This window comes from Poecilia latipinna, unplaced genomic scaffold, assembly GCF_001443285.1.
Source record: "Poecilia latipinna isolate Pla-1442-1.1 unplaced genomic scaffold, P_latipinna-1.0 Scaffold1456, whole genome shotgun sequence".
Classification (NCBI taxonomy): Eukaryota; Metazoa; Chordata; class Actinopteri; order Cyprinodontiformes; family Poeciliidae; genus Poecilia; species Poecilia latipinna.
Genome location: NW_015114072.1, coordinates 127,629 through 151,162, shown reverse-complemented (window position 1 = coordinate 151,162; position 23,534 = coordinate 127,629). Strand labels below are relative to the sequence as shown.

The 23,534-nt window shown below is 40.4% G+C and overlaps 3 protein-coding genes across 6 annotated transcripts in view; 1 reads left to right on the top strand and 2 right to left on the bottom strand.

Annotated features, from left to right (window-relative positions):
• LOC106962762 (Rac family small GTPase 3) overlaps positions 1 to 859 on the bottom strand; it is a 15,188-nt gene extending 14,329 nt beyond the window's left edge. The window contains exon 1 of the mRNA XM_015057373.1: positions 588 to 859. Within this exon, the coding sequence (XP_014912859.1) occupies positions 588 to 622 (35 nt within the window). The 5' untranslated portion in view covers positions 623 to 859. The remainder of the gene's footprint in view (positions 1 to 587) is intronic.
• A 799-nt stretch (positions 860 to 1,658) lies between these two features.
• lrrc45 (leucine rich repeat containing 45) lies at positions 1,659 to 13,544 on the bottom strand. 3 transcript variants are annotated; one of them, XM_015057368.1, is made up of 19 exons: positions 13,418 to 13,544; positions 11,459 to 11,739; positions 11,060 to 11,121; positions 10,869 to 10,939; positions 9,998 to 10,176; positions 9,675 to 9,803; positions 9,193 to 9,305; positions 8,989 to 9,047; positions 8,264 to 8,341; positions 7,850 to 7,985; positions 7,307 to 7,384; positions 6,385 to 6,496; positions 6,245 to 6,315; positions 5,793 to 5,885; positions 5,603 to 5,695; positions 5,356 to 5,529; positions 4,099 to 4,246; positions 3,859 to 3,930; positions 2,885 to 2,971 (listed from the first exon to the last, which is right to left on the bottom strand). In XM_015057368.1, exons 2-18 carry the CDS (start codon positions 11,685 to 11,687, stop codon positions 3,860 to 3,862), a joined length of 1,896 nt encoding a protein of 631 aa, XP_014912854.1. In that variant the 5' UTR covers positions 11,688 to 11,739; positions 13,418 to 13,544; the 3' UTR covers positions 2,885 to 2,971; position 3,859. The 3 variants fall into 3 exon arrangements, with proteins under 3 accessions (XP_014912853.1, XP_014912854.1, XP_014912855.1); XM_015057369.1 differs by having other exon boundaries at positions 3,859 to 3,908; XM_015057367.1 differs by lacking the exon at positions 3,859 to 3,930 and having other exon boundaries at positions 1,659 to 2,971; positions 13,418 to 13,541.
• Positions 13,545 to 14,006: 462 nt separating this feature from the next.
• On the top strand, positions 14,007 to 18,553 carry trub1 (TruB pseudouridine (psi) synthase family member 1). 2 transcript variants are annotated; one of them, XM_015057372.1, is made up of 8 exons: positions 14,007 to 14,192; positions 14,264 to 14,362; positions 14,606 to 14,661; positions 14,825 to 14,906; positions 14,985 to 15,057; positions 16,677 to 16,816; positions 16,906 to 16,962; positions 17,046 to 18,553. In XM_015057372.1, exons 1-8 carry the CDS (start codon positions 14,024 to 14,026, stop codon positions 17,225 to 17,227), a joined length of 858 nt encoding a protein of 285 aa, XP_014912858.1. In that variant the 5' UTR covers positions 14,007 to 14,023; the 3' UTR covers positions 17,228 to 18,553. The 2 variants fall into 2 exon arrangements, with proteins under 2 accessions (XP_014912858.1, XP_014912857.1); XM_015057371.1 differs by having other exon boundaries at positions 14,789 to 14,906.
• Positions 18,554 to 23,534: the final 4,981 nt, after the last annotated feature.

Genomic DNA, 23,534 nt, shown 5'->3' with positions numbered 1-23,534 from the left:
GGAGATATATATATGTGTGTCTTTTATATATATATATATATATATATATGTGTGTGTGTGTGTGTGCGTGTGTGTGTGTGTGTGTATTCTGACATTCAGCCTTTTTGAACAAAATATGAGTATTGACTCATTCAACATTTATGAATATATCTAGTAAGAACAGCAGTAAGGATCGTGAGCGGTGACCGCTGCAGCAGGCAGGAATCTGGGCGCTAGAAGACAAGGGGCTGTGTGAGCGGTTACAATAGCGGGGCCTGCTTGCTGCTGGCAGGGAGGGCCACGCATTCCTCAGCGTGCATCAGCACTTCAGCCTGCCTCCACTGGCCTACGATGGCCGTGTTCTCTGCGAGGCTTCCCGAGGCGCCCGGCTCCTCCCTGCACGCTGCAGCGGCCGGGATGCAGCCAGAGAGCCGCTAACAGAGGGGCGAGCCGACCGCTAACCCGGAGAAAAACGGGCCAGGCGATGCAGCGCTCCGTGAGCCCCATCCCTTTTCCCACATAGCATCCTCCCATCATCCATCTGTCGGCGGCCGCATCACATGAGCAAAGCTCCGCTGCTGGCCCGTATCATCTAAAAGAGCCCTTACCCGTCGCCGACCACCACACATTTGATCGCTTGCATTTGGACAGGAGCTGGACGCTTTCCGGGAACCGGGGCTGGACAGTTCAGGGATCCGACAGTCCGCGCTGAGGGATCGGATGAGAGCAGCGGGTTAGTCCGCTTGGCGATGAAGCCGCAGTGAAAGAGGTCGATGACGAACTGCGCCGACTTTCTCCGGGAACAACCGAGTGTTGTTAAAGGGACAGGCCCGACAGAGAGACAAACGGTGGAAATGCCGCGTTCCAGGATGTGAAAATGACGTCACAGTCAGCCTGGCGGTTTTCCAGTTAGACGTCAGAACACAGGTGGGATTGTTCCAGTGATCAGGCTAACATCTGCTAACAGATACTAAACTGACAGCTGGCCCAACGTACTACAGAGTAGTACACTGTTTGACTTGGGGCCCCTGTTCCTGTCCCATTACCACCAGAGGGCAAAGTAGGCTCCACCTTAATGAAGAGTTGCACTACTTCAACATTTTTACTCAAGTAAAAGTAAAAAGTGGCTTTCTAAGAATTTACTCAAGATTAAAAACGTATTTGGTGAAAAGGCTCATTTAGTTCTGGCTAACAGATCAAAACATCTGTCTGATTATGAAAACATGATGCAGACGAATATAGAAAACTATAAATACATACTATTTTAAAGACAAAAATAACAAAAGAATACACATAAATGATGTAATTAAAAATAAATTCAGGTATATCGAGCTCCAACGAAGCCATGTCCAAACTCAGACTATCACAGAGAACAGCTGCAGAATAATCTATATCCAACTTAGTGAAAACATAAAATATATCCGATAATGTAATCAAAAAAACTGAAGGAAGAGGTACATTCTATATTATCCTCTAACCTTAGATGTTCTGTAAAATTGTAACTATGGTAACACAATCAATGAAGATCATTATTTGCAAAAAACATACAATAAACACTTGTACTACTAAAACTAATGATAGAAGAAAATAGACATTTATTTTGTTTTTTGACAAAATCACAAAATGGAATACATTTGAAAAAATAACATGATACAAAATATTTCGTTGTGATATAAAGATGCAATTAGAATACAAAGTTTGTGTAAAAATTAACCCTATGATCCAATCAGAGGATCATCTTGCTTCACTTCCTCTAAAAAAATGGAGCTCACATTTAGAAATATTTGTAAACTGGTGAGCAGGAATGAGCACGGTACATATTCGAGTGCTAACGGCGCTAGATGATCAGTCACATAAACTAGCAGGAAAACAGACAAAACAAAAAAACATCACTGCCTCACAAATAAAGTTGTTTACTAAAAACAATAAGCTTCAAGATTCCCAATACTGTCCTGCTGCTGTTTCCTTTTACTGACCCAAAGGGGAAAGTTTTCATCTTTCAATCCTGTCAGCAGAAAATAAGGAACTGAGATCAAACAACTGATCTGAGCAGAGAGATTGATTTCAACCATCATATATTAAATTAAAAGCATATTAAATTAAATTGGTACAGTAATATTGCTTTACTCTTCAAAACCTTGTTTAGAATGTGCATGAATTTACACATTTAGCAACATAAATACAAAATTTGATGACATTTAGTGAATATCTGGGTAAAGAGCAAACAAATGCTGATGATCAACAGACTTTCTCTGGTTTTTATGTTCATAAACTTAAACCCAGACCTGTTCTGCTTCATTCCACTGAAAACTGAACCTCCAGACAGAACACAACCCCTGAACTGGATCCATTAATCCCTGGTGTTTATGTCTGTATCAGCACTACCTCAGGCCAAAAACTGACAGACATTTTAATGTTTACAGTCTGTAGGGCAGTGGAGCAGAAAGAACAGAGCTGCTACAGCTGCACCGTGAGAAGCTACTGTCTCCAGTCATCATCACCATGGTGACCATGGGACAAGAAAAGAAAAAAAACAAAAAAACTTTGCATGAATGTTGTCCACCTCCAGTTACCACACAGACACTCCCAAACATACACCAGAGAGCAAAGGGACCAGAGTGGGGAGGATGAGCCCCAGCCTGGTCAAAAATGAAGACTTATGGGTTCAGAGCTCTTACTGACTTCTAATGTCAGCGTTTCATGGCGTCTAAAATCTGTCAGTCAGTTCCAGTGAGGTGTAGTGACTGGAGCAGCAGCAGATGTTCACTGGTTATGAGTGGGATTCCTCTGGGCTACTTGTTGGGGCTGCTGTAGCGTCCCAGCGGGGAGCCTTGAACGTAGCTGAGGATGGCGCTCTGCAGGTAGCTGGCTCTCTGGGCCTCGTCCTCCTTCATCCGCTGGATCTCCACTTCCTTCAGCCGCAGCTTTTCCAACAGGGAAGACTTTTCACTCTCTTTGTCAAGAAGCACTTCACGGTGATTATTTGTCAGAACTACGAAAAATGAAACGCACAAAAATGGCATGATATGTAACAAGTGTGTAGTTTTATGTAATAAATTAGAATATTAATGAAAATTTCATGTATTTCAGTAACTCATAAGTTATATAATATAGAGACCTCCCACATTTTCTATACTTTTTTTTTGTTCAAAATATTATTATATAGTTTAAGGTATGAGAACTTTTTCTTGTTTTGTAAATGAATTAAAACCGAAAACATCCAGATTTTTCACTCTGTAAATACATTCATAATCTTCAACACATTTTTATTTGGAGTGAAGTGAAAACTGGATGAAGTTAATGAAAATACACTATTTTTGTTAGAATTATTTTTTACTATAGGTTAAGATACAAAAAAAAACCCACCTAACAAATAAAACTAAACTTCTTGTTTCAGCTAAAGTTAGGATGATCTAAATTATTTCTGTTTTGTAAGTCAGAATTTTCTATACATTAAGAACACTATCCAATACAAATAAGTGAAGCTAATTTACAATTTTATTCTGCTAATAACTAGCAGAATAAAATTATTCACTTTAAGAAATACTTGAACATTTATTCACAGGCATCTAAATGAACAGCTCATCACAAAGGCAAATAATTAGTGGATTACAAATTATTTAGCTCAATCTGAAGTCAAGATGAAGATATTCTGCTGTGAAATGTTTGCCTGCTGTTAAGTCCAAAATTATCCACACATCTAGTAGATTCAGATTTAAGATTATTTTCATTCAACAAAGACATTTGTCTCTGGTCAAGAATGTTCTATCATATAAAACAATGCAAAAGGAGTATTTTAACTATTTTCAATTAAAATTTTTTAATTGAAAATTGTTTACAATTTTCTCTTCATCTTTATTAATATTACAGCAATCAAACCTTAATCTGTCGTTCTGTCCAGAGATTTTGTCAGGACTCTTCCTGGGCCACTACAAAATATTAATGTCACTTCTGAGGGGAAGAAACATCTAGATCATGATAAAATATTAAATTAAACCAAAAATCTGACAGGAATATGAATGATTTTGAGCAAACTGTTTACTAATGGATCAGATTTTTGAGATTTCCAAAACATTATGCAACTTGAAACAAAGCAGTAAAATAAAGTGTATAATGTACCTTTCATCTCTCTCTCCAGAGCACTGATCTTTGATTTGAGCCCCTCTTGTGCTGTCCTGTCTGCCTCCAGCTGTCCAATCTGCTCCAGCAGCTCCACTCTGACCCTGCTCACCTCAGCCATCTTCTCCTGCTCTTTTCCAGACAGATCCTGCAACAACATGCTGTGTAGGAAGGATCCACACCAAACAGCTACCAGCAAACCCACCCAATCAAAGAAGGGCTGGGCGGTGCGGCAGAAAAACCTATCACCGTGTAAGCGTTTCATATTAGTCCATATCAATAATTAGTGATTACTTTTTTGTTTTGTCTGAAATACTGCCAAGGCGTGAGCTATATTACTCAACAGGTTGTTGCTAGGTAACAACCTTTTTTATTTCTCGTCACATAGAGGAATTATCAGGCGACGTCACGTTGCGTCAGCAGCCACTCTACTGCCGCCTGCAGAAGGCAGGCAATACATTTTTCTAACTATTTAAATTATTTACAATCAGACTAATAAAATCATCAACAACTCGCTGCTAGCACAGATCACCTCTCTTCACCCGGCACAAACTAACACACGCAGCTTTGAGGGACCTACAGATGTCAGAGGCTTTATTTTTAGTACATTGTCTGTGAACCTCAAACTACCTCTGGTTCAACATGCTGCAGTTTTGATTTCAGCTAGTGGCTGAGGAAATGACTGTATTTCATTCGTCCTTTGCCAAATATGAATTTTTTTTTGGTTTTCTTATGTTTTTTTCGCTCTCTTTTTTAAAACCTTACATTTTAGGAAAACTCTATTCTAGTGCTCGTCTTATTTAGAGAGACTGGACATATCTTGTTGAGAGCTGATGATGTTACCATGAATAAAACTGCTTTAATATTTCCAGAAATATTAATATTGCCACTGCAGTTTGGGCCATTTTGCCTCATTTATTCACTCACATGTAATGTGTATTAATGGGTCACTAATATCAATTTGGTAGCATAACTTATTTTATCACACAGTGATAAACAACTGAAGCATACTGACAACATAATAGCTAATGTTAAAACAGCAAGATAAATGTGGGTAACCATGGCAACCAGTGAGCACTTGAAGACTGTCGGGTCTTTCTGGAGCATCCACTGTGTTTACAAACAGATAATCCCTCTAAGTGCTCCACCTGGTCTGGTGTTGGAGCACATCCTGTGTGTCTCAGTTGTGTCTGAATTCATTTTCAGCTGGTTTTGCAGAACAGCTGATTACCAAGCAGCAGCACGCTGGGCGCCTACCTGCTGAAGCTCCTCTATCCGGCGCCGCAGGCCGTCCGTCTCCACGCTCTGGTGGCTGCTCTTCGCCTGCAGCTCAGAGATGTTCTGTTTCTGCTGGGAGCAGTGCATCTGCAGCTGCTGCATGGATGCACGCAGGGAGCGCAGCTTCTCCTCCAGGGATGACACGTGCTCCTGCTGCTCATGAAAAGAAGCGTGGACGTGAGGTTTTGAGAGCAGAAAGACTTTCTCTTCTGTTCAGGCGTCTTACCTCCTCCAAGCGCATTTGAGTTCGCACTTTTCCCAGTTCCTCCTCTGCCTGGGCCCTCTCTGTCACAACGGCTGCTTTAGTTTTACCCAGCTCCTGCAGCAGACAAACAAAACCAAGTATCTGAAAAACTCTTACCAACTGTTATGAAATTATTCTACACTGATGAAAGGAAGGAAGCAGGCCTGGTGACCTCTTCCAGCTGGATCCTCTGCGCCTCCAGTTTGAAGATCCGCTCCTGCAGAGCTCTCTCACTCTCCTCTAGATGCTGGCTGACGTTCTCCACCTGCATGACGATGTAGCTGTTAAAAAACGTCCGTCCAAAAGTTGGCAGCAATACTGCCACCATGTAATCAGTCATATATACCAAATCATTATATCAACTCTTTGAAACAAGAAAGACAGCAGTTCACAAAGGATCAGGTGTGATATCACCACACGTCTTTTACAAGACAAAATGCTTTGAAGGATGTTGAATTAATAGAGTTACAACATTTCGTTTCCCTTTGGGATCAATATAGTATTTCTGAATTTTTCATTGGATTGAAACTGAGAATAACATGTTATTCATGCGCGGGTTCCAGCTGTGATGTGATGCATGTTGTGTGAACAGTGTGATGGCTGTTAGGGTGGAGGACGCAGCACCTCTTTGTGTCTCAGGGCCTCCATGTCCTCCAGGGCTTGCTTGGACCGCCGCTTCTCTGACTCCAGCCGATCTGCGGGACAGACAGGACATGAGCCGGACCTTGTGTGGGAACACTGCCTGCTCCGGATACTCCTGCTACCTTCTGCCTTCATTAGCCGCATCTTGAGCTCTGCGGTGCTGTTGGTGAGCTCCTGCTTCAGCTCAAAGATCTGCTGCTGCTGAGACTTGCACCTGCATTCCAGCTCCTCCACCTGACACACATCTATTACTAACATGATCGCCACGTTCATACGCTACAGGCAGTCATCAGTTCCTCTGCTGCTGCTGCACAATTGCAAACAAAAGCACAACCTTTACATTTGATGCTAGTTTCAAAGACAATATCATGAAAAAGTTCAGGAAATGCAGTATATAAAAGCATAAAAGTTTTTTAAAAATGGTTTGCTTGTCATTAAATCATTTTTGGCCATTCTACTGGTGTGATGCAGGAAGACTCCTCCATGACATTGTTACTGTTCTGACCTTGGATTTCACAGGAGTTTAACCCCATTGGCCTGAAGCGACCTTCAGATCATGATTATGAATTAAAGTAAAGCACTTTGAATTGCCTTGTTGCTGAAAATGTGCTATATCAATAAAATTGCCTTACCTTACCATGATCAAGCCTCTCCTGTAAAGCTGGAGGTTTTCACACACAGACGACTTTATGACCCAGAACATCTGTGCATGATAACCTGATTTATTTAAGAGCATTATGGGCTGTAACCAATCTCTGAGAGCCAGAACTCTGTTTCTATTGAAGAGGAATAAATACATAATTCACTCGATGAATTTTCTACTTTGACGTAAGGATTTTTTCTGAGTTTCTCATTGGTTCTCTTACTCTCTATCAAAATATGAAACCAGAATAAAATGTATAGAATGGGCTTTTGTTTATGCGTGTGAGAACTTAGAAAATCAGCCAGGGATCAAATACTTATTTCCCACAATATGAAATAGTCTTTGTAATGCCACAGGTGTGTAAAGTTAGACACATGATACTCAACAAGCAGGGCTCATACTTTACTCCTGAGTTGGCCATTGGTTTCCATCAGGTTTTGGATCTCTCTGTGGAGTTTTCCCTCTCTCAGGGAACTTTCCTAAAGGAAAGGAAGACAAACACAGAGGATCATAGCATAGTCCTGTATTGACTAATGTTCGTTTGTTCGTTCGTTCTGTGAAATTGATGCTCGCTACCCAATCTGACTGAGCTTGAGCTGTTTTAGGAGAGCTCTGAGTAGAAATGTTCACCTGTAGATGTAAAAGCTGGTAAAGACAAAAGACCTTCAGAGGTCACTGCAGCAAAACGAGGTTCTACTGAGCCTGGACTCCAGGACTGGACACATTTTAAGGTTTTTATGTGTGAAAAAAAAAATCCAATAAAATACAAGAGAAGTTTGTTTTATAATATGAAAAATGTGGCTCAGTTCAATACCTCTGCAAGGCGCCTGCAAATACACACTGTGTGTGAGCACATCATTTATCCAGATCTGTCTGTGTAACTCTTTGCTATAAAACACAAAACTCAGACAACAGCCCTGATGTTCTCCAGTGTTTCAGCGTACCTCTTCCTGCTTCTTCCTCAGTCGGCTCTGCTGCTCCTTTTGCTCTTCTTTCTCAGCCTTCATGCGACACAGGACCTCACCCATACTCTGGCCTTTTTGCTCTGAGAGGGCCAGAGCTGCTTCTGTCATCTGCAACCTGCATTTTCAACAGAAACACCCACAAACCTCACTGCTTCCATCCATCTCTGCAGTCAGTCAGATGTAGCTTCTTCAGAGTAGAAAAACTCACCATAGTTAACTAAATATCTTTGGGGTTTGGGCAACATGTTTGAATTTTGTACAGCTTTAGCTTAATTTCTGCTCTGGTTGAGTCGTTCTTTTAGCAAATTGGGTGTTTTTTTTAAAGCCTGTAAAACGAGTCTTGCTCTTCAGCAGGAATAATATCAGAGAGTAGAAAGAATCTGAAGGAATTACTTGGCAGTGAGGGAGTTGATCGCTGACTTCCTCTCATTCAGAGCTTGTTGGAGCTGACCAATCTGAGCAGAGCTTGACCTGACATCAGAGGAGGTAAACACGTCATATTTAAAGAGACAGTAGGTCTATCATATTCATGTTGTAGGTAATAAGTCACAGACTTCATAAGCAAATTTGATTCCTTTAGGGTATATAGTGTCTGATGGCTTATTAGAACTGATGACCTCAGGAGAGTAATCAACAAGGTGTGTTACAGATGTTTAACAGGCTTAAGGACAGTCGAAGCTACACACCGTCACATATAGGGAGTGTGTCCCTGTAGAGAAGACTGCTGTCCATAGCCTAAGTTGTATGCTTAGAGGTAACAAAGTCATATATGGTAAACTGTGTTTGCCATCTACAATCCGACTCTTATATCTCGTTTCCACTGAGCGGTACTGAACCACTCAAACCTTTACTGCTAAGTGGAATATTGATCTGCTTAGTGGCGTTAGATTCTTCCCAGGTCAGTGTAATGATTACTAATATAGACTTGTCTAAAACAAATCTTCCTTTACTCGGATAAGTCTGTGTCATCTCACATAGGCATTAGTGAAGGAACACTTAATACACTTTAGGTTCATTTAATAAGTAAGTGTTTAAGTCTTTGTATTTAAAGAAGGTTGTGTATATCAGCTTTAAGACTAATTCAACAGCCAGTAATTATACAAAGTAAGTGAACTCACTTGGTGGAGCGTCCCATCTCCTCCCTCTGCCTGTCTATGGTCTCCATCAGGCTGAGGAACTGGAGGACAGTGAGGACAACCAGAGTCATGGTCATCATAAGGTATACACAAAACACTCATTTGAAATAAGATACAGTAGATAAGATAGAGAGAAGATTCTCTGTCTACTTACTCCAGACAGAATGTGCCAAACTGACAGTTTACCTGGCGACCCTTTTCTTCCTTCAGTGATTGGATCTCTCTGCTGAGGACATGGGTCTTGTTGCGGCTTTCTCTCAACGTGAACTCTCTTTCAGAGTTGTGTCCTGTGCTCTGCTCTAGAAGGGACCAGAAAGTTCACAAAATGAGCCACACAGATGACAGAGAGTTTGTTGAAGCAGGTATATGACTCCAACTCCACCAATAGGGGTTTCTTTTCTCACTCAGGTGGGCCAGTAGGAGTCTCTCCAGAACCTCCAACTGTGTTACATATTGAGCTGCCCAGTCATAGCAAAAAAGACTGCTATTCACTATTATTCCTGTCAATACTAAAATTATTTTGGTAACACTGCAAGTGTAGCATATTAAAAACAAAATATGCATGTCAATCTGGTGATTTCACTCATAGTATTTTTGGATGATTTTTATTGTTTTTGCTATATTTAGTGGAAATCACACTTACAGGAGGAGATATGTGACAGTCTTACCCAGAGCTTTGAGAATGTCACTGGGAATGTTGTTTCCTGCCATCTCAAGCTGAATTACACTCTTGTTCTTCTGCAGGGCCTCCAGCAGTGACCTCCCACCCAGCAGACCGATGTTGTTCCACCTGAGGTCTGGAAAAGGAAGAGTGAACTATCATTAGTCACACAGCAAAGATGTTTGGTTTAAACCAACATCTCCACTACATCAGGAGAACTACAACAAAAACAAACACAACACATTAGGGACTCCTGAGACAATCAAAGATGCGCCAACATGTCTGTTGCTCTGCGGTTGGTCAGGACTGATTTGGGCAGTTCCACTTCACCTAGCTCCTGCAGGGTGCTGTTGCGTCTGAGGGCCAGCGCCAGCTCCGAGGCTCCGTGGTGGTTGATCTGATTGTTGCGCAGGTCCAGGTGTGTCAAAGTGTTGTTAGACGCCAACCCATCACAGAACAGCGAGAAGGACTCTTCCCACACACCCAGAGCATTCCACTCCAACACCAGCCTGAGAACAGTGTTCACACTGGGTCACTATTATCATATTATAAATGGCTCCAGTGTGCTTCCCTCCTCAGGCTGCAGGGATTTCATATTTATGGAAACCCTACAAAACAGTGCTGTCACAAGATTCTCCAAAAGACATAATTTTGTTCAAATTTGCTGTTACATCACTACATTTTGTACTGGCTAAAACAAGTAAAACCGCTGTTATAGTTTTACTGACAGCACCATTTTAGATAGACAGATGAAAATGACAGTGTGTTTAAAGACAATATGTCTCTAAATTCTAATGGCTTTTATTTCCATTGCATTGGGAATAATTAACATCCTGTTCCAAAGCAAACATTAGGAGAAATGTATCAAATATGTTCTCCCTCCTTATAGAGATGAATAAGGAATATTAGATTGTTCAAAAACAGCAATGTCAGCATTTTTGTCTTTACAAATTCCTGAAATGTCTGTAAGAAGTGAAAATGTTTGTAGATTTCTCTTTTCTGTGAGTCACTGATTGAATCGCTTTGTGATTTTTATCCATGACAGATGCTTTACTAATCACCATTACTTCAGAAAGCTGGCTTTCACTACACTTGGTAAACATTTTAGTGAAAAATCACTAAACACCATATTTTCCCACATTGATAGAAAGAGGTTCCCTAAGTTAATATTTTTCAGTTTTTTTTTGACAGATAAACTCACCTGTGCAGTGTCTTGTTACATCCCAGCAGCTTGCCCAGAACCTCAGCTCCTGTAGATCTCAGATTATTTCCCTGGAAACAGTTTTCAGAAACTCACCGATAAAAAAAAAAGTCTGTATTCAGATGAATTATTTATTTTAAAGTGTTTCTGCCTGTGTGTTTAGCGTGTGTGTCAGATTTTACAGCTGTTACCTTCAGATCCAGGCATTTCACTGATATGTTGTGAAACAGTCCAGCCAAAAGCATCTTGGTGCCTAAAAGTCAATTCAAAAATGCAGACTGTTACATATATAGACATTTATTATTCAAAGGTGAATAAGATAGCTTGATGGCTTTTTGTTAATGCCAGTTTCTAAACAATACATCCCAGTGGTTTCCACTATTGACTTGTACATGGTACCTTCTCTTTCACTCATCTTGACGCAGATCAAACTCCTGCAGAGGCCTGCTAACGAACCATTCAGCTAATTATGGTGTTGGACCAGAGAAACATCCAGAATAACCAGGGACCCATCCGGGTTTTGAGGACTGGAGTGTAGCATCTCTGTTTTATAGCATCATAAAGCCAACATGGCTGACAGTCATACACACCTTCTTCTGTTAGCATGCAGTCACTCAGGGAGACCTCTGTGAAGACGGCATCCTTCTGGAAGGCCCTGGCCAGGATGCTGCAGGTGTCGGTGGACAGGCTGTGTCCACTCAGGTCCAGCCTGGAGCTGTGGGCAGCCCTGCTATCCTGGAGCTGAGCCACAACACTCTCCTGGGGCTCCACCCCACCCTCCTTACACAGCTGCAAGTACGTCCACCTGAAGTCTTCCATACTGGACAGAGCTGTTCGTTCTTCCTGCTGCCTGCCAGGACCTGAGCATTAGCTGACAGGAAATGAGATATTTTCATCAACAAACTGCTGCTTCATTCATTTCTGACACAATGAAGTTAAATAGTTTCTAAGTGTTGCTTTCAAATTGTAATCATTTATCATTTTCCTGGCTCCTCATGAAGCCGTAATGTCATCCACTGTTTCACTGCCATAAAGGTTAGAGGTCAACCATCTGAGTGTGGTCAGTGGCAATTTAAACATTAGTGGACCTGTTGGCTGATTTGTTGTTGTTTTTTCCCCATCTTTTATTTTTTATATGAAGGCAGCAGCTGATGCTAAGCAGCTATGCTGACTGGAGTTGAGACATCACTGTGGAGGAACTCTGGCCCACTCCGCTTTAATTATTGGAATTCTGCCACACTTCTGCCAAGACCTCCAGATTCATGGTCCTGGATAATCAAAGTGAGCTTGAGCTGCTTTTTGTGTTTATTCAGGTTATCTTTGTCTGATCTTAAACCCAGTTTGATTATCTGAAACATTCAAGAGGGACAAAAAAAGAAATAAAATTTAGAAGTCACCGACTGACATAGACCTGTCGTCATAGTATCAACCTTCCAGACCGCTCAGGTGTTCTGGTTCTGGTCTGCTCTGTATCCCCAGAACCAGAACCAAACATGGAGAAGCAGCATTCAGTTTGTACGCTCCTCAAATCTGGAACAAACTTACAGAAAACTGCAAAACAGCTGAAACACTGAGTTCCTTCAAATCTAGACTAAAATCTGTTTGCTTAGAGCTGTGTTCAATTCACAGATGAATTCCAGTCTTCAATCTACTATTTTATGACAATGATATTTGATGATTTTGATGATATTTAAGAAAATTGTCCATTACTGAAATATGGTATGCAAATAAATTTGACTTGCCACAGAAATCTATGTTGCTCTAATACCCCTAAATAAAATCAAGTGCAATTATCCTCATAAATTACCTATATAGTAAATAAAGTCCACCTTTATATAACTTTATCACAGTAAAGGTTGGAAGCATTATGATGTGGGGATGAGTTTCTTTGGCCCTGACAGGGTCAGGATCGATGGGAAAAAGGATGGAGCTGAGTCCAAGATAATCCTGGAAGAAAACTTGTTGCAGGCCACAGAAGACCTGAAACTGAGATGGCGTTTCACTTCCCAGCAGGACAAACTCCTTAAACGATTATCGTTTCGCTCAAAGTATCACAGATGTTCTCCTTCTAACTTGACTGACTATGAGCAATTTTGCAAAGCTGGTAGACACAAATCAGAAAACACCTGCAGCTATAAAGCCTATTGCAATGTCATATTAACTATGTGAATATGCAAAACACATTTGTCAGATTGTCATTTGTGAAAATGTTGAAACCTGTGCAGCATTTTTTTCCCACTTTGCAATTATGTACCATTAAATTTATTGGCAATTATCTTGAAGGTATGACAAACAACATCCGGAGAATCACTTAGAACAAAGCAGCTGCAAAGTCTAAAGGTTCTGAAAACCCAACCGTCATATTTGACCATATTCTACAAGACAACCATTATAATGGTCCACACTGATGCAACTGGAAGTTTTGGCTGTAACTGAACCACAACAACTTAACCGCGTTAACACAGTGAAACCCAGAAACAGCGACGATATCCAGACAAACATGGCGTTTACTCTACAAACTAATAGTAAGAACAAAAAGCAAAACCAACCTCTGAGAGCAGGAAACAACTACCTAGCAGAAAGCAGTTGTTTCAGACACAGAAGCTAACAGAAAACAAGCCAGCGAGTAACCAGGAAATGAACTAAGACGCAAAGCATCTTGGTCAGTGTAGTTTTGTAAAAACGCCTTGGCGCTAGCTTCCTCTATGCTAGCTTCAGTTGACAAGACACAGCTTTACGTAGCTCTACCGCCCTCTTCTGGCTAGGTCGACCACTGAACAGACCTAATGATAATCAGAACAGACGAGTATTATGAAACGAGATAGCTATGATAGATATTGTCTCATTATTATGATACTAATTAAGATTCAAATTAAGTTTGAATCAGCATACTTCCATTTAGCTGTTTCATGCAGAAATATAGATTCCATGCAGAAAGACCGGGGCCGGGAATATAACCCAGAACCTTCTTGCTGCAAGGCAACAGCTCTACCAACTGCGCCACTGTGCAGCCCAATTTCAGAACTTGTTATATCTTATTTTGGAATTTAAAAGACTGCAAAGATTGGTAGTCATTTTCCAGATATGATTGTTTACCTCCCAAAACAGCAGAGGGCAGTAAAACACTATTAATTCGCTCTCCATAAAAGAAGAAGATGAACATCTCACAAAAAACAAGCATGGCTGGGAATGTGAGCGGCGCAGCGGGACCAATAAGTTCTCTGTCTAAGCTTCAGTCTTTAAATGGATTGTTCGCCATATATAAGAAACAAGGGCCGACATCTGCTGATGTGTTAAACAAGTTCAAAGATACGTTGCTCAGAGGTAAGACTGCGCAAACAACAGCAACACGGAGGGCTACTGCTCATTAAAAGGCTTTACTTCTGTTCTTCCAGAGGCGGGAGTGCAGTACCCAAACAGCAGAAAGAGGAAGAAGCAGTATCTGAAGTTAGGCCACGGAGGGACCCTGGACAGCGCTGCCAGCGGAGTCTTGGGTAAGAGGCGTTCACTGTCTGCCAGGAGATTTGAGCTTTAGAGTTCCATTCCACTTTAATTCAAATAGGTTTTTGCATAGCAAACAATCCGACTGAGTCATAAGTCATTCAGTCCAATTTAATTCAATCCAGTATGAGTAAGCTGGTTTATATTTGATGAAAGAAGAAATCATTTACCATTAATTTTACGAGCTTCCTTTTTTCCTGAAAGGCAGAAAACTATTCCTCACTCTTTCCTTTCAGTTGTCGGTATTGGGAACGGGACAAAAATGCTCAGCACGATGTTGACTGGTTCAAAGGTGAGTTTAGTAAATCAGCATGTGAAAATGGGGCTCAAAGCAGCCACACATTAACGGATAAAGGGACACGTTTTGCTGATAGCCAGGCAAAACGTGTCAAAACGTGTCAAAATCTAATCGAGGTTAGATTTTGTTTGTGTGTATTCTAATTATATCTTTGAAGAAATACATGGCTGTGGGAGAACTGGGAAAAGCAACAGATACTCTTGATGCCACTGGAACGGTGATTATGGAGAAAGTGTTTGGTAAATGTTTTTCTTTGCAGCAGAGTTCCTCCATGTTTCTGCAGGGCTATAGTAGCGTTTTCTGTTCTTTCCTTCTAGAGCACATAACCAGGCTGGACATGGAGGAGAAGTTAAAAGCTTTTACTGGGGACATTATGCAGGTTCCTCCACTGTAAGTAACCCCATCTGAACAGAAAAGTTTTAATATAGGAGGAGAAATTTACTGATCTAATACTAAACAGGCGATTATCAGCAGACATGGGCTGGGAACCTACAGATTGGGAGAAGGACTGCAGCTGCTCCCAGTAACAAGCTCTGTCTAGAAATAGGTCTGCTGGGACCTTCACAAGTCATCACACCCTTTAAACTTTTTAGCATTTGGTCATGTTACAATCAGACTTTGAGAGATTTAGTGTGGCGGACCAACTCCAGGTTAGGGTCAGATGTCCATCTACTTCATTTGGAAGCAGATGGACAATCTGTGGTTTTGAAAATGTTTTACAAATAACTTGAAAACTTTCTGATGTGTTTATCAGCTCCTTTAAAGTCCACTTGTAGAATCAGGTGTTTTGGGGAAATGCCATGTTAATAACAAGAAGAATTTTGCAAAATTTTGAGTCACTGACACAATAAATTAAAATGGCAGCAGTAGGATAGAAGTGTATAATCTGAACTACACAACAAGCTGGGGGGCAATGGGCAACAAGGCAAGACAAAGTTTGCCTCAATAGGGCAACCAAAACATTTAGATATTGAGGCATGATGATGACCCAGCAAACCTCCCAACTATACAGGACAGTCTTCGTTCCACCTGTCAAATGAAACATGTTTGAGCTGAACGTCTTTATCAATATTTCCCCAGGGCTAAAGCAGTAACATAATATAGGAGGACACATGGTTTATTAGAACGTCATTCTTTGTTTTAGGTACCGTTGCCAAAATGTTTTTTAATTTGGAGCGGTCCCAGAAAATGTGTGTATGTGGCCTGTGATACATTTTCTTTATTTTCATTGTATTTTGTTGTACTGATCAGATTTTTTTGTTTTAAATCAGTTTTATTTTAATATCGGGTCCTGCGTTAATCTCTGTGGCTGCTTGTCTATGTCCACTTCATGGATCACTCATGTGGTTTTAGAACCTAGCCCTGATTTGAACTTCTCCAGCTTTCTCCCTGAACTAAATCATGTGAGACGTGAAGGTAGTCGCATGGCTATTGAAGTGACTCCAGAGAGAGACATGAACTGTATAAGGCAACAGTTGTTTACTTAAATATTATTTTTATCAAAGTTTTTATCCATTTACTGCCAAATCACATCAGTCTCTCCAGTTTTTTGTGATTCTGTAAACATGGAAATTGATGCAAAATCAACACATGCCCACGTTTTTGCACTAATGCGTTATTTATTTATTATGCTTATTCCAAATTTTCCACAATAATGATCAAAAACATTGGGTTTAAGTGATTGCTTCCTCCTACCTGCAGGTGGCAGTATTTCACACTTACTTCACTTCTGCCTCAGTCTGCTGATGTCAAGTTAGTCTAATTGACATGACAAGTAACAAAAAGTCACATTTACTGTCATCCATGCATTCAAACTTGTCCATTTTCTTCCCCAATAATGCACTTCTTTGTTTTGATCTGTGAAATGGGCTTTGTGATTATAATTTCGTGGCTCTTTTTGCAAGACAATGTATATGCCATGGAAATCTCAGGTGGGCATTTCCCAGATGAAGCTTATGTTATCCTAATTCTACAATTCTCAAGACAGTGAAGTTTTGTTGTTTTGCTAGCTTCTCCGCCCTGAAGAAAGACGGCCAGCGTCTGTCTGTGTTGTTGAAGAAAGGTCACCAGGTGGAGGCCAAACCTGCACGGCCTGTCACCGTGCACAGCCTGACACTGCAGGAGTTCAAACCTCCTCTCTTCACTCTCGGTTAGCTCAAACTGCTCCATCCACTCTGAGTTGTTCTGTGCAGCATGATGACTCTCATTTCTTCCCTTTACACTCTGACTGTGTGACAGATATTGAATGCGGTGGAGGGTTTTATGTCAGAAGCCTGGTGGACGACCTGGGGAAAGGTAACACTCCAGATGATCTCGGTGAAAGCAGCTGAGCTAAAATCGGTGTTTTGTAACATGGCTGCTGTGTTTTGGTGCTGCAGCTCTGTCGTCGTGTGCTCATGTGAAGGAGTTGGTCAGGACGAAGCAGGGCCAGTTCACCCTGCAGGATCACGTGTTGCATGAGGAGCAGTGGACACTGCAGAGCGTCGTTGGGGCGCTGCAGCCCTGCCCAGAGGAGGACCAGAGGACGGACTCTCCCAGATCCCCACAGAACGCTACCTAACACTTGGCAGCGGGCTAAAGGAAGAGCTGTTTGGTGCCATCCTCTACCTGCTTTGTCCTCCAGAGAGAAGATCAGCTGTAAACATATGAGATTGTTTGGTTTGTTTAGTGACTGGTGGCAGAAAACTGACTGATGGTAAAACCATCATCGTTCTCCTGGAGGTCAGTGGACTAGTCTGAACTGGACTGTCTCTGCTCTTTATGGTTGGTTAAATATAATTATTGCTTTTGTTGAAGGTACAGTTTAAATTTTATGAAAAAATTTAATAAATTATGTAAATATGTAAAAAAAATTTTTTTTACATATTTGTTAAAACTGTCACCATGGAGTGACAGTTTGAGATAATCTGAAAGATGGATCTCCACTTCCACCCTGAGCCATTATTGACCTGCAGAAATGCACCGTTCCTGACCAAAAACAACCAATCAGCGCCAGGATGCAGGTCTTGGCCCTATCAATGAATATCATGCACTTACTGATCAGTACACTAATGGTGGAGAAATGACTTTACCTGCCACACAGTGCCACATGAAATTGTGATTGAGAGCAGTAAGACCCTCCTGACTCTGATTGGTTTTTGGGTTGTGTTTTTTTTGTCTCATGTTGCCATGACATGGTGACAGTTTCTACAAATATTAGAAACTTGGAGCCTTAGGGACCATTGTCCTCATTGAACCTTTTCATTTCACAGCATGTTTCAAATTAAGTTTATGGACTGTCTTGCTGTAATAAATGTCTCCACAGGAGGTCCACACTGGGCCTTGTTTTTTTGTGTGTCCTGGTTGAATGTCTGCAGGTTCAGACCTCCAGCATCCTTCCTCAAGATAATCCTGACCATCTTCTCATTCTGGACCCTGGAATTAGCTTATCTTATCTTCAGGTTTCCTCCTTTTTGTGTTCAAGGATTGGTTTTTTATTATTATTCTTTCTTTCCATTTGTACATGGACAGTTTCTCTCCTAATTGAACCTCTGCGTGTGTGTGTGTTATCCAGCTTTAAACTGCAACATAATATCCAATGTGACATACAAGTAATGAAAGAAAAAATAAGAGCAAATTGAAGAAAACGATGGGCACAGAATCAGATATTAGTTTAAAGTATGTCCTGGAGAATCTACCCTGATTGCACTATCGCTAAACAAGATATATTCATGATTATTGATTTTTATTATTGAACAGCTACAAAGTTCTGTCAATGTGAAATGTTTAGAAAGATCAGGCATGAATATTTAAGACGGTGAAAGTGACTTTCCAGGTTTCCTGGTGGAATATCTGAGTATGTGAGCACAATTGTTACACAGATGCATAAAAAACTGAAAAAATCCCATCTCAATACTTTCATCCACATTTCTGATGTTAGGATTTAGTGACCAGACAGTCAAGTTTTTATCAGCTCACCAGGCCTGAGGTCAGTTTGATCTGTTTTGTTTGTGAAGCAGCAACCAAACATGTCGTCATTCCTCCATGTCTTTACAGGCTTTGCTGCTCTTCATCCATGGATGTGATGGCTCTGCATTAAAATTGAGCGCTTTAAAAGATTAGAAGATTTATTTATTTTTTTTTATTCTTTTGGGTCATCTTCATGCCAGTATCTTGCCTCCATTTTGCTGTTGCCTGGTTGTGATCCATCCACCTTTAACAGTGGGGAAATACCAGTTCAGTTCAAAAATACTTTATTAGTCCAGAGAGAAAATAAATGTAACCATGCTTTATGTTTAGACTTGTAGATGCTGATAGCAGGAAGAATCTCCTGTAGTGGTCTGTTTTACAATGGCTCTAAGGCAGCCTCTGACTGAAGACATGGTGGTTATGTTGTGTGAAGAGGATGATCAGGGTTGTTATTAATGTTCTCAATTTTATGAAGAATCCTGTTGAATGATTAGATTCAATAGGTGGATGTTTCCTCAGATGGATGTCATGCATCATCCTGGCCTTGCAGACATCCTGGCAGCAAAGACGACAACCTGGTTCTGCTGCACACACCGACTGGCTTCTAGATCCAGCTGTGCAGAACAGATTCTGAGGAGAATAAGAGAGAGTAATGTTTCATATTATAAACAAGTACCAGAGTCCATGTTTCATATGAACTGAGGTGAAGGAGGTTGGTGGGGTCAGTAGTGTGCTTGATATGTTACTCCTGTTCGAAACGTGCACTGCACTATTAATGCATGCAATGGAACACACGTAATATATATTTCAGGTGCTCGGTCCTCTCCAGTGGACTGTCCACCAGCTGAATCTGGGGTTTGAAGGTCCTGATCACCTCTGTAGTGACTCCCTGAAAGGACACAGCATGTAGATGGAGCCTCTGCTGTCTGCTATGACCACAAATGAGAATCTTCTGGTTTCTAGCGATTCGATTTGATTCCGATTTGTAGGCTCATGATTCGATTTAGAAACCAATTTGTCTATTCAAGCAGTCTAGAGATTCTGTTTAAATTATAACTGACAAAATTAAAGTGATAAAGGTACATGTGATTCCTGTATCAAGTTCCATCAGTTTATACTTAAGCAAATGTAGGTTTGTGCATAAATTCTGTAATTTAAATTACCAGTATTTTGTTAGCTTAGCTAGCTTTCCCTTAGATGAAAAGATATCAAAGAATTATTGAAAATGCATACCGTCGTCGAGGGCCTTGAGTGGCTGAGTGGACGTGTTATGTGACATATAGCATACTCGCTAGTAGGTGCAACAGTGACGTAAAAATTAAACACCTTTTAAAATCTTTGAGCATTTTGAACTGATTCAGAATTTCCAGAATTACGAATTGCTTATTCTTTATAAAATGTATTTATTTTTTGCAGCTATAGCTAGATATATTTAACCCTTTCATGCATAGTGGTCACTAAAGGCCATTTTCTTGAGCTTCTTGTTGATTTTTATGTTATAAATGCACACAGACCACTGAAGTGGACACTAATGCATCATAAAATACACTATCACCTTCTGGCCATCAGCTGCAAATAAAATAATTTTTGTTATATACAATATGGCTGACAGACAAAAAAAAGCATGCCAACCGACCCTGTCCCTCGTCCTACTGCAGGGGACTCTTGCAGATAAAATATTGTGACATCAGATAACCCCTAAAGAACAATACTACTGACGTATTTTTCAAATAACCACTTTGTATTTGGAAAAAATTACAATTGATCACCTAAAAAATATTTTTTTTTAACAAAATGTCCTACCTTTTTATGCCTTAAGAAAATAAAAAAATAAAAAAAGGGAAAAATCCTGACACAAACGATCATAATTCATGCATGAAAGGGATATATTAGTTATATATATATGGATATTTTATAGATTCATTCAAATATTTGTTCTCATTATGTGAAATTTTTGTTTAAACTGAACAAATGAAATTATTATTATTATTATTATTATTATTATTATTATTATTATTATTATTATTATTATAGATCTATGACAGAGGGACTTATACGATGTAACCTTGCTGTTTGTAGGGAAGACTCAGCAGCCATCATAGTGAACGCACCTGCAGACCGGTGTTAATCCATGGCACATATCAACATGGAGGAAGGTGGCGCCAGCTGCCAGGGCGGATGGGAGAAGTTATCTAGTTATTTTGGACAGGAGTCTGACGCCAGGAGAGGCTGGTCGGATCGATATGCCGCAAATATTGGCCGCTGAGAGCTTCTTTTAAGTCTTCAAGGCCGCTCATTTGTGTGTTTGCTGACTTTATCTAAATTACGGCCGTTAGAAAGTAGCATGTAGCGGAGCGCTCTTTAACCACGTTATCGAGCCACTGGATTTATTGTGGGAACCCTGAGGCCCTCCCATGCCCCGGTGGGTGGCGGGGGCGGGGGGTTATTAGCTCTGATGGACAATAGCGCGTGCAGGTGGGGCCCCTGACCTGCCCTGTCCGTGCTGTAACTCTGAAACCCAGAAGTCCCAGGTTATTCTTTAACACTTACTGAAACTTGCTTGACAGAATAAACATGCACTTTGGGAGCCATTATAACAATTTGCATTTATTGCCATTATCATCATTTTACTGGTGATCTCCTGATACATGAAATTCACAGGAAACCTCCAAACATTCAAATCATGAGATAATCACCCTCCATTCAGCTGCCATCCACAGTGGATTGCAGCTGACTTGTAGGCGTTTAACTTCCAATAGTAAAGATAACGCTCCAAACTGTTTGAGACCTGAAGGTAAATCCAGGGCCAGTGTTGTGGTGGCCTCCTGTCAACTGACAACCTTGGTTCTGGAGAAAGCGTTGGTGGTGGCTGCTGGCAGATAGGACAGGTGTTGAAGGACAGGTGTTACACCAGATTCTGGGACCAGCAGATATTCAGTTTGGTTTATTTAAATTGTTCCGATTCATGACAAGTGTTGCACAAGACAGTCGATTCAGCCATATTAACAGATTCTAAGCAAGCTGCATGGGACTCTTGTTATAAACCAATGCAGTCAAATTCAGTTTATTATTCCTATTGCTTCAGTTTTCTATCTAAGTAAACCCAGCAGACTGATGCACTCATTGACCTGTGACAGTAGTCATTTGCATTTTGTCGTTGGATTTCCCTCATACTAAGCAAGCATGTGAGAGAAAGAAATGTCCTTTAACAGGAAGGAATCTTCAGCAAAACCAGAACCTGGCTGAATGTGACCAGCCGTCTGCAACGACCGACTCAGGTTCTGAGAAGACAGAAACCCCAGAAGAACTCCTCTGATCTTAATTAATAAAGGATCTGAATCCTTTCTACTCTCAGGAACTCTAGGATCTAGCGGTAGACCAGCACTGAGAGCAAAGCGCTCTGTTAGAAACGTTTGGAACTATACAACATCTGATGGAATTTGACTGTTTTGAAGATGTGAGAGGACAATCTTCAGTTTCTGTTCTGGATTTCACAGGAAGCAAATGAAGGGAAGCTAAAATAGGAGAAATATCTTTTTTCCTCTCTCTTTTTTTTTAAACTTTAATCAGAACTCTTGCTGCGGCATATATTGTGGCTCCAGGGGGCGCTGTTACAAAGCAGGACAGAAGTACAGATTGCTACAGATTCAGACACCTGAATTAGAATCAGTTTTACTCAGTTGTGTGCACATTTGTGCACACAACGGAGTTTGACGTTTACTTTACTGTTCGGTGTTCATCAGGAGGCAGCCTAACATAAAAAACACTGTAGACATTGAATTCATTTTTTATGTGACAAAATTGATAATAGAACATTTTAAAATGTGACTTCATATTTAAAATGTTAAATAATCTGTAGCAGACTTTTAGAATAAAGTCATTGACACAACGTAAGCGATTATTACCACGGAGTGAATGTTGCATGTCATGCAATCTGCTGGGTTTCCTTAGATATAAACTTTTTAAACTAATTTGAATAATTAATCACTGTGCTGAATTAATTGGAACGTGAAATTATTTAATTTTTTTTTGTAAAGTGCCTTTAGACAACATTTTTTGTGAACTGGCGTTATATAAATAAACTGAATTGGATTGAATTAACAGTCAGCTACGTTTACCAGTGATTTAACACATTAGTGAAAAGACCGATAGCCTATCAATGCACAGAGCAGATAAACATGGAGCCAAGTCAGGGATAACAGCCAATAGGACAACAGATCACTATCCGTGCTGAATTTGATGATTTTGTATTTTTGTGTTTATGATGTAAATCACTTTAAATTGCTTTGCTGCTGAAATGCACCGTATAAATAAACCTGATTGATATGTAATCCAGACTCTTTGTAGAAGTTAAGACTAAATCCTAAATCACTTACAATTAAAGGTGTTTGTATCAGAAAAGGTTTTTGATTAGGAAAATACATTTTGTTTTTTCTTCAAAATGAATCCAGGTTACATTTTTGACACTGAAATGAAGCTTCTGGTGCATAACAGAGCACCCACTGCACAGCAAATTTGGAAGTGTTCCATCAACTCCTACAGAGTTAAATTCAACACTTTGAAAGTGTCTGTATTGGTCCACTCTGGATAGTGTAGAAGTTACACTTTTGAAAGTGTTATTTGTGATAGAGTTGAATAAACACTCACAGTAGTTGAACTCAAACACACTTCAGTGTTAATATACCCAACACTAGTGTATATTGTCAAAAGTTAACACTATGAACGTGTTAATCTAACACAGAACAGTATAAAGCAGGGTGTGCTGTGGTGGTGCAGGGGTTAAGCACAACCCCCAAATGAAGGCTCTAGTTTTCAATGCAGCTGTTGTGAGTTCGCTTCTCAGTCTTCCCCTTCTCTCATTACTCACTTTTTTTTGTCAATTTACTACCAAATAAAAGCCACTAGAGCAATTAAAACCG

Bases quoted from the DNA above. Each gene is read 5' to 3' on its own strand.
- lrrc45 (XM_015057367.1), bottom strand. From the start codon at position 11,687: ATGGAAGACTTCAGGTGGACGTACTTGCAGCTGTGTAAGGAGGGTGGG. The intron at 7,385-7,849 runs GTACGCTGAAAC...CCTTTCCTTTAG, and splicing joins TGAGGAAGAAGCAGGAAGAG to GAAAGTTCCCTGAGAGAGGG. The intron at 6,497-7,306 runs GTATGAGCCCTG...GATGTGTGTCAG, and splicing joins ATGGCCAACTCAGGAGTAAA to GTGGAGGAGCTGGAATGCAG.
- trub1 (XM_015057371.1), top strand. From the start codon at position 14,024: ATGAACATCTCACAAAAAACAAGCATGGCTGGGAATGTGAGCGGCGCA. The intron at 14,907-14,984 runs GTAAATGTTTTT...CTTTCCTTCTAG, and splicing joins GATTATGGAGAAAGTGTTTG to AGCACATAACCAGGCTGGAC. The intron at 15,058-16,676 runs GTAAGTAACCCC...TTGTTTTGCTAG, and splicing joins ATTATGCAGGTTCCTCCACT to CTTCTCCGCCCTGAAGAAAG.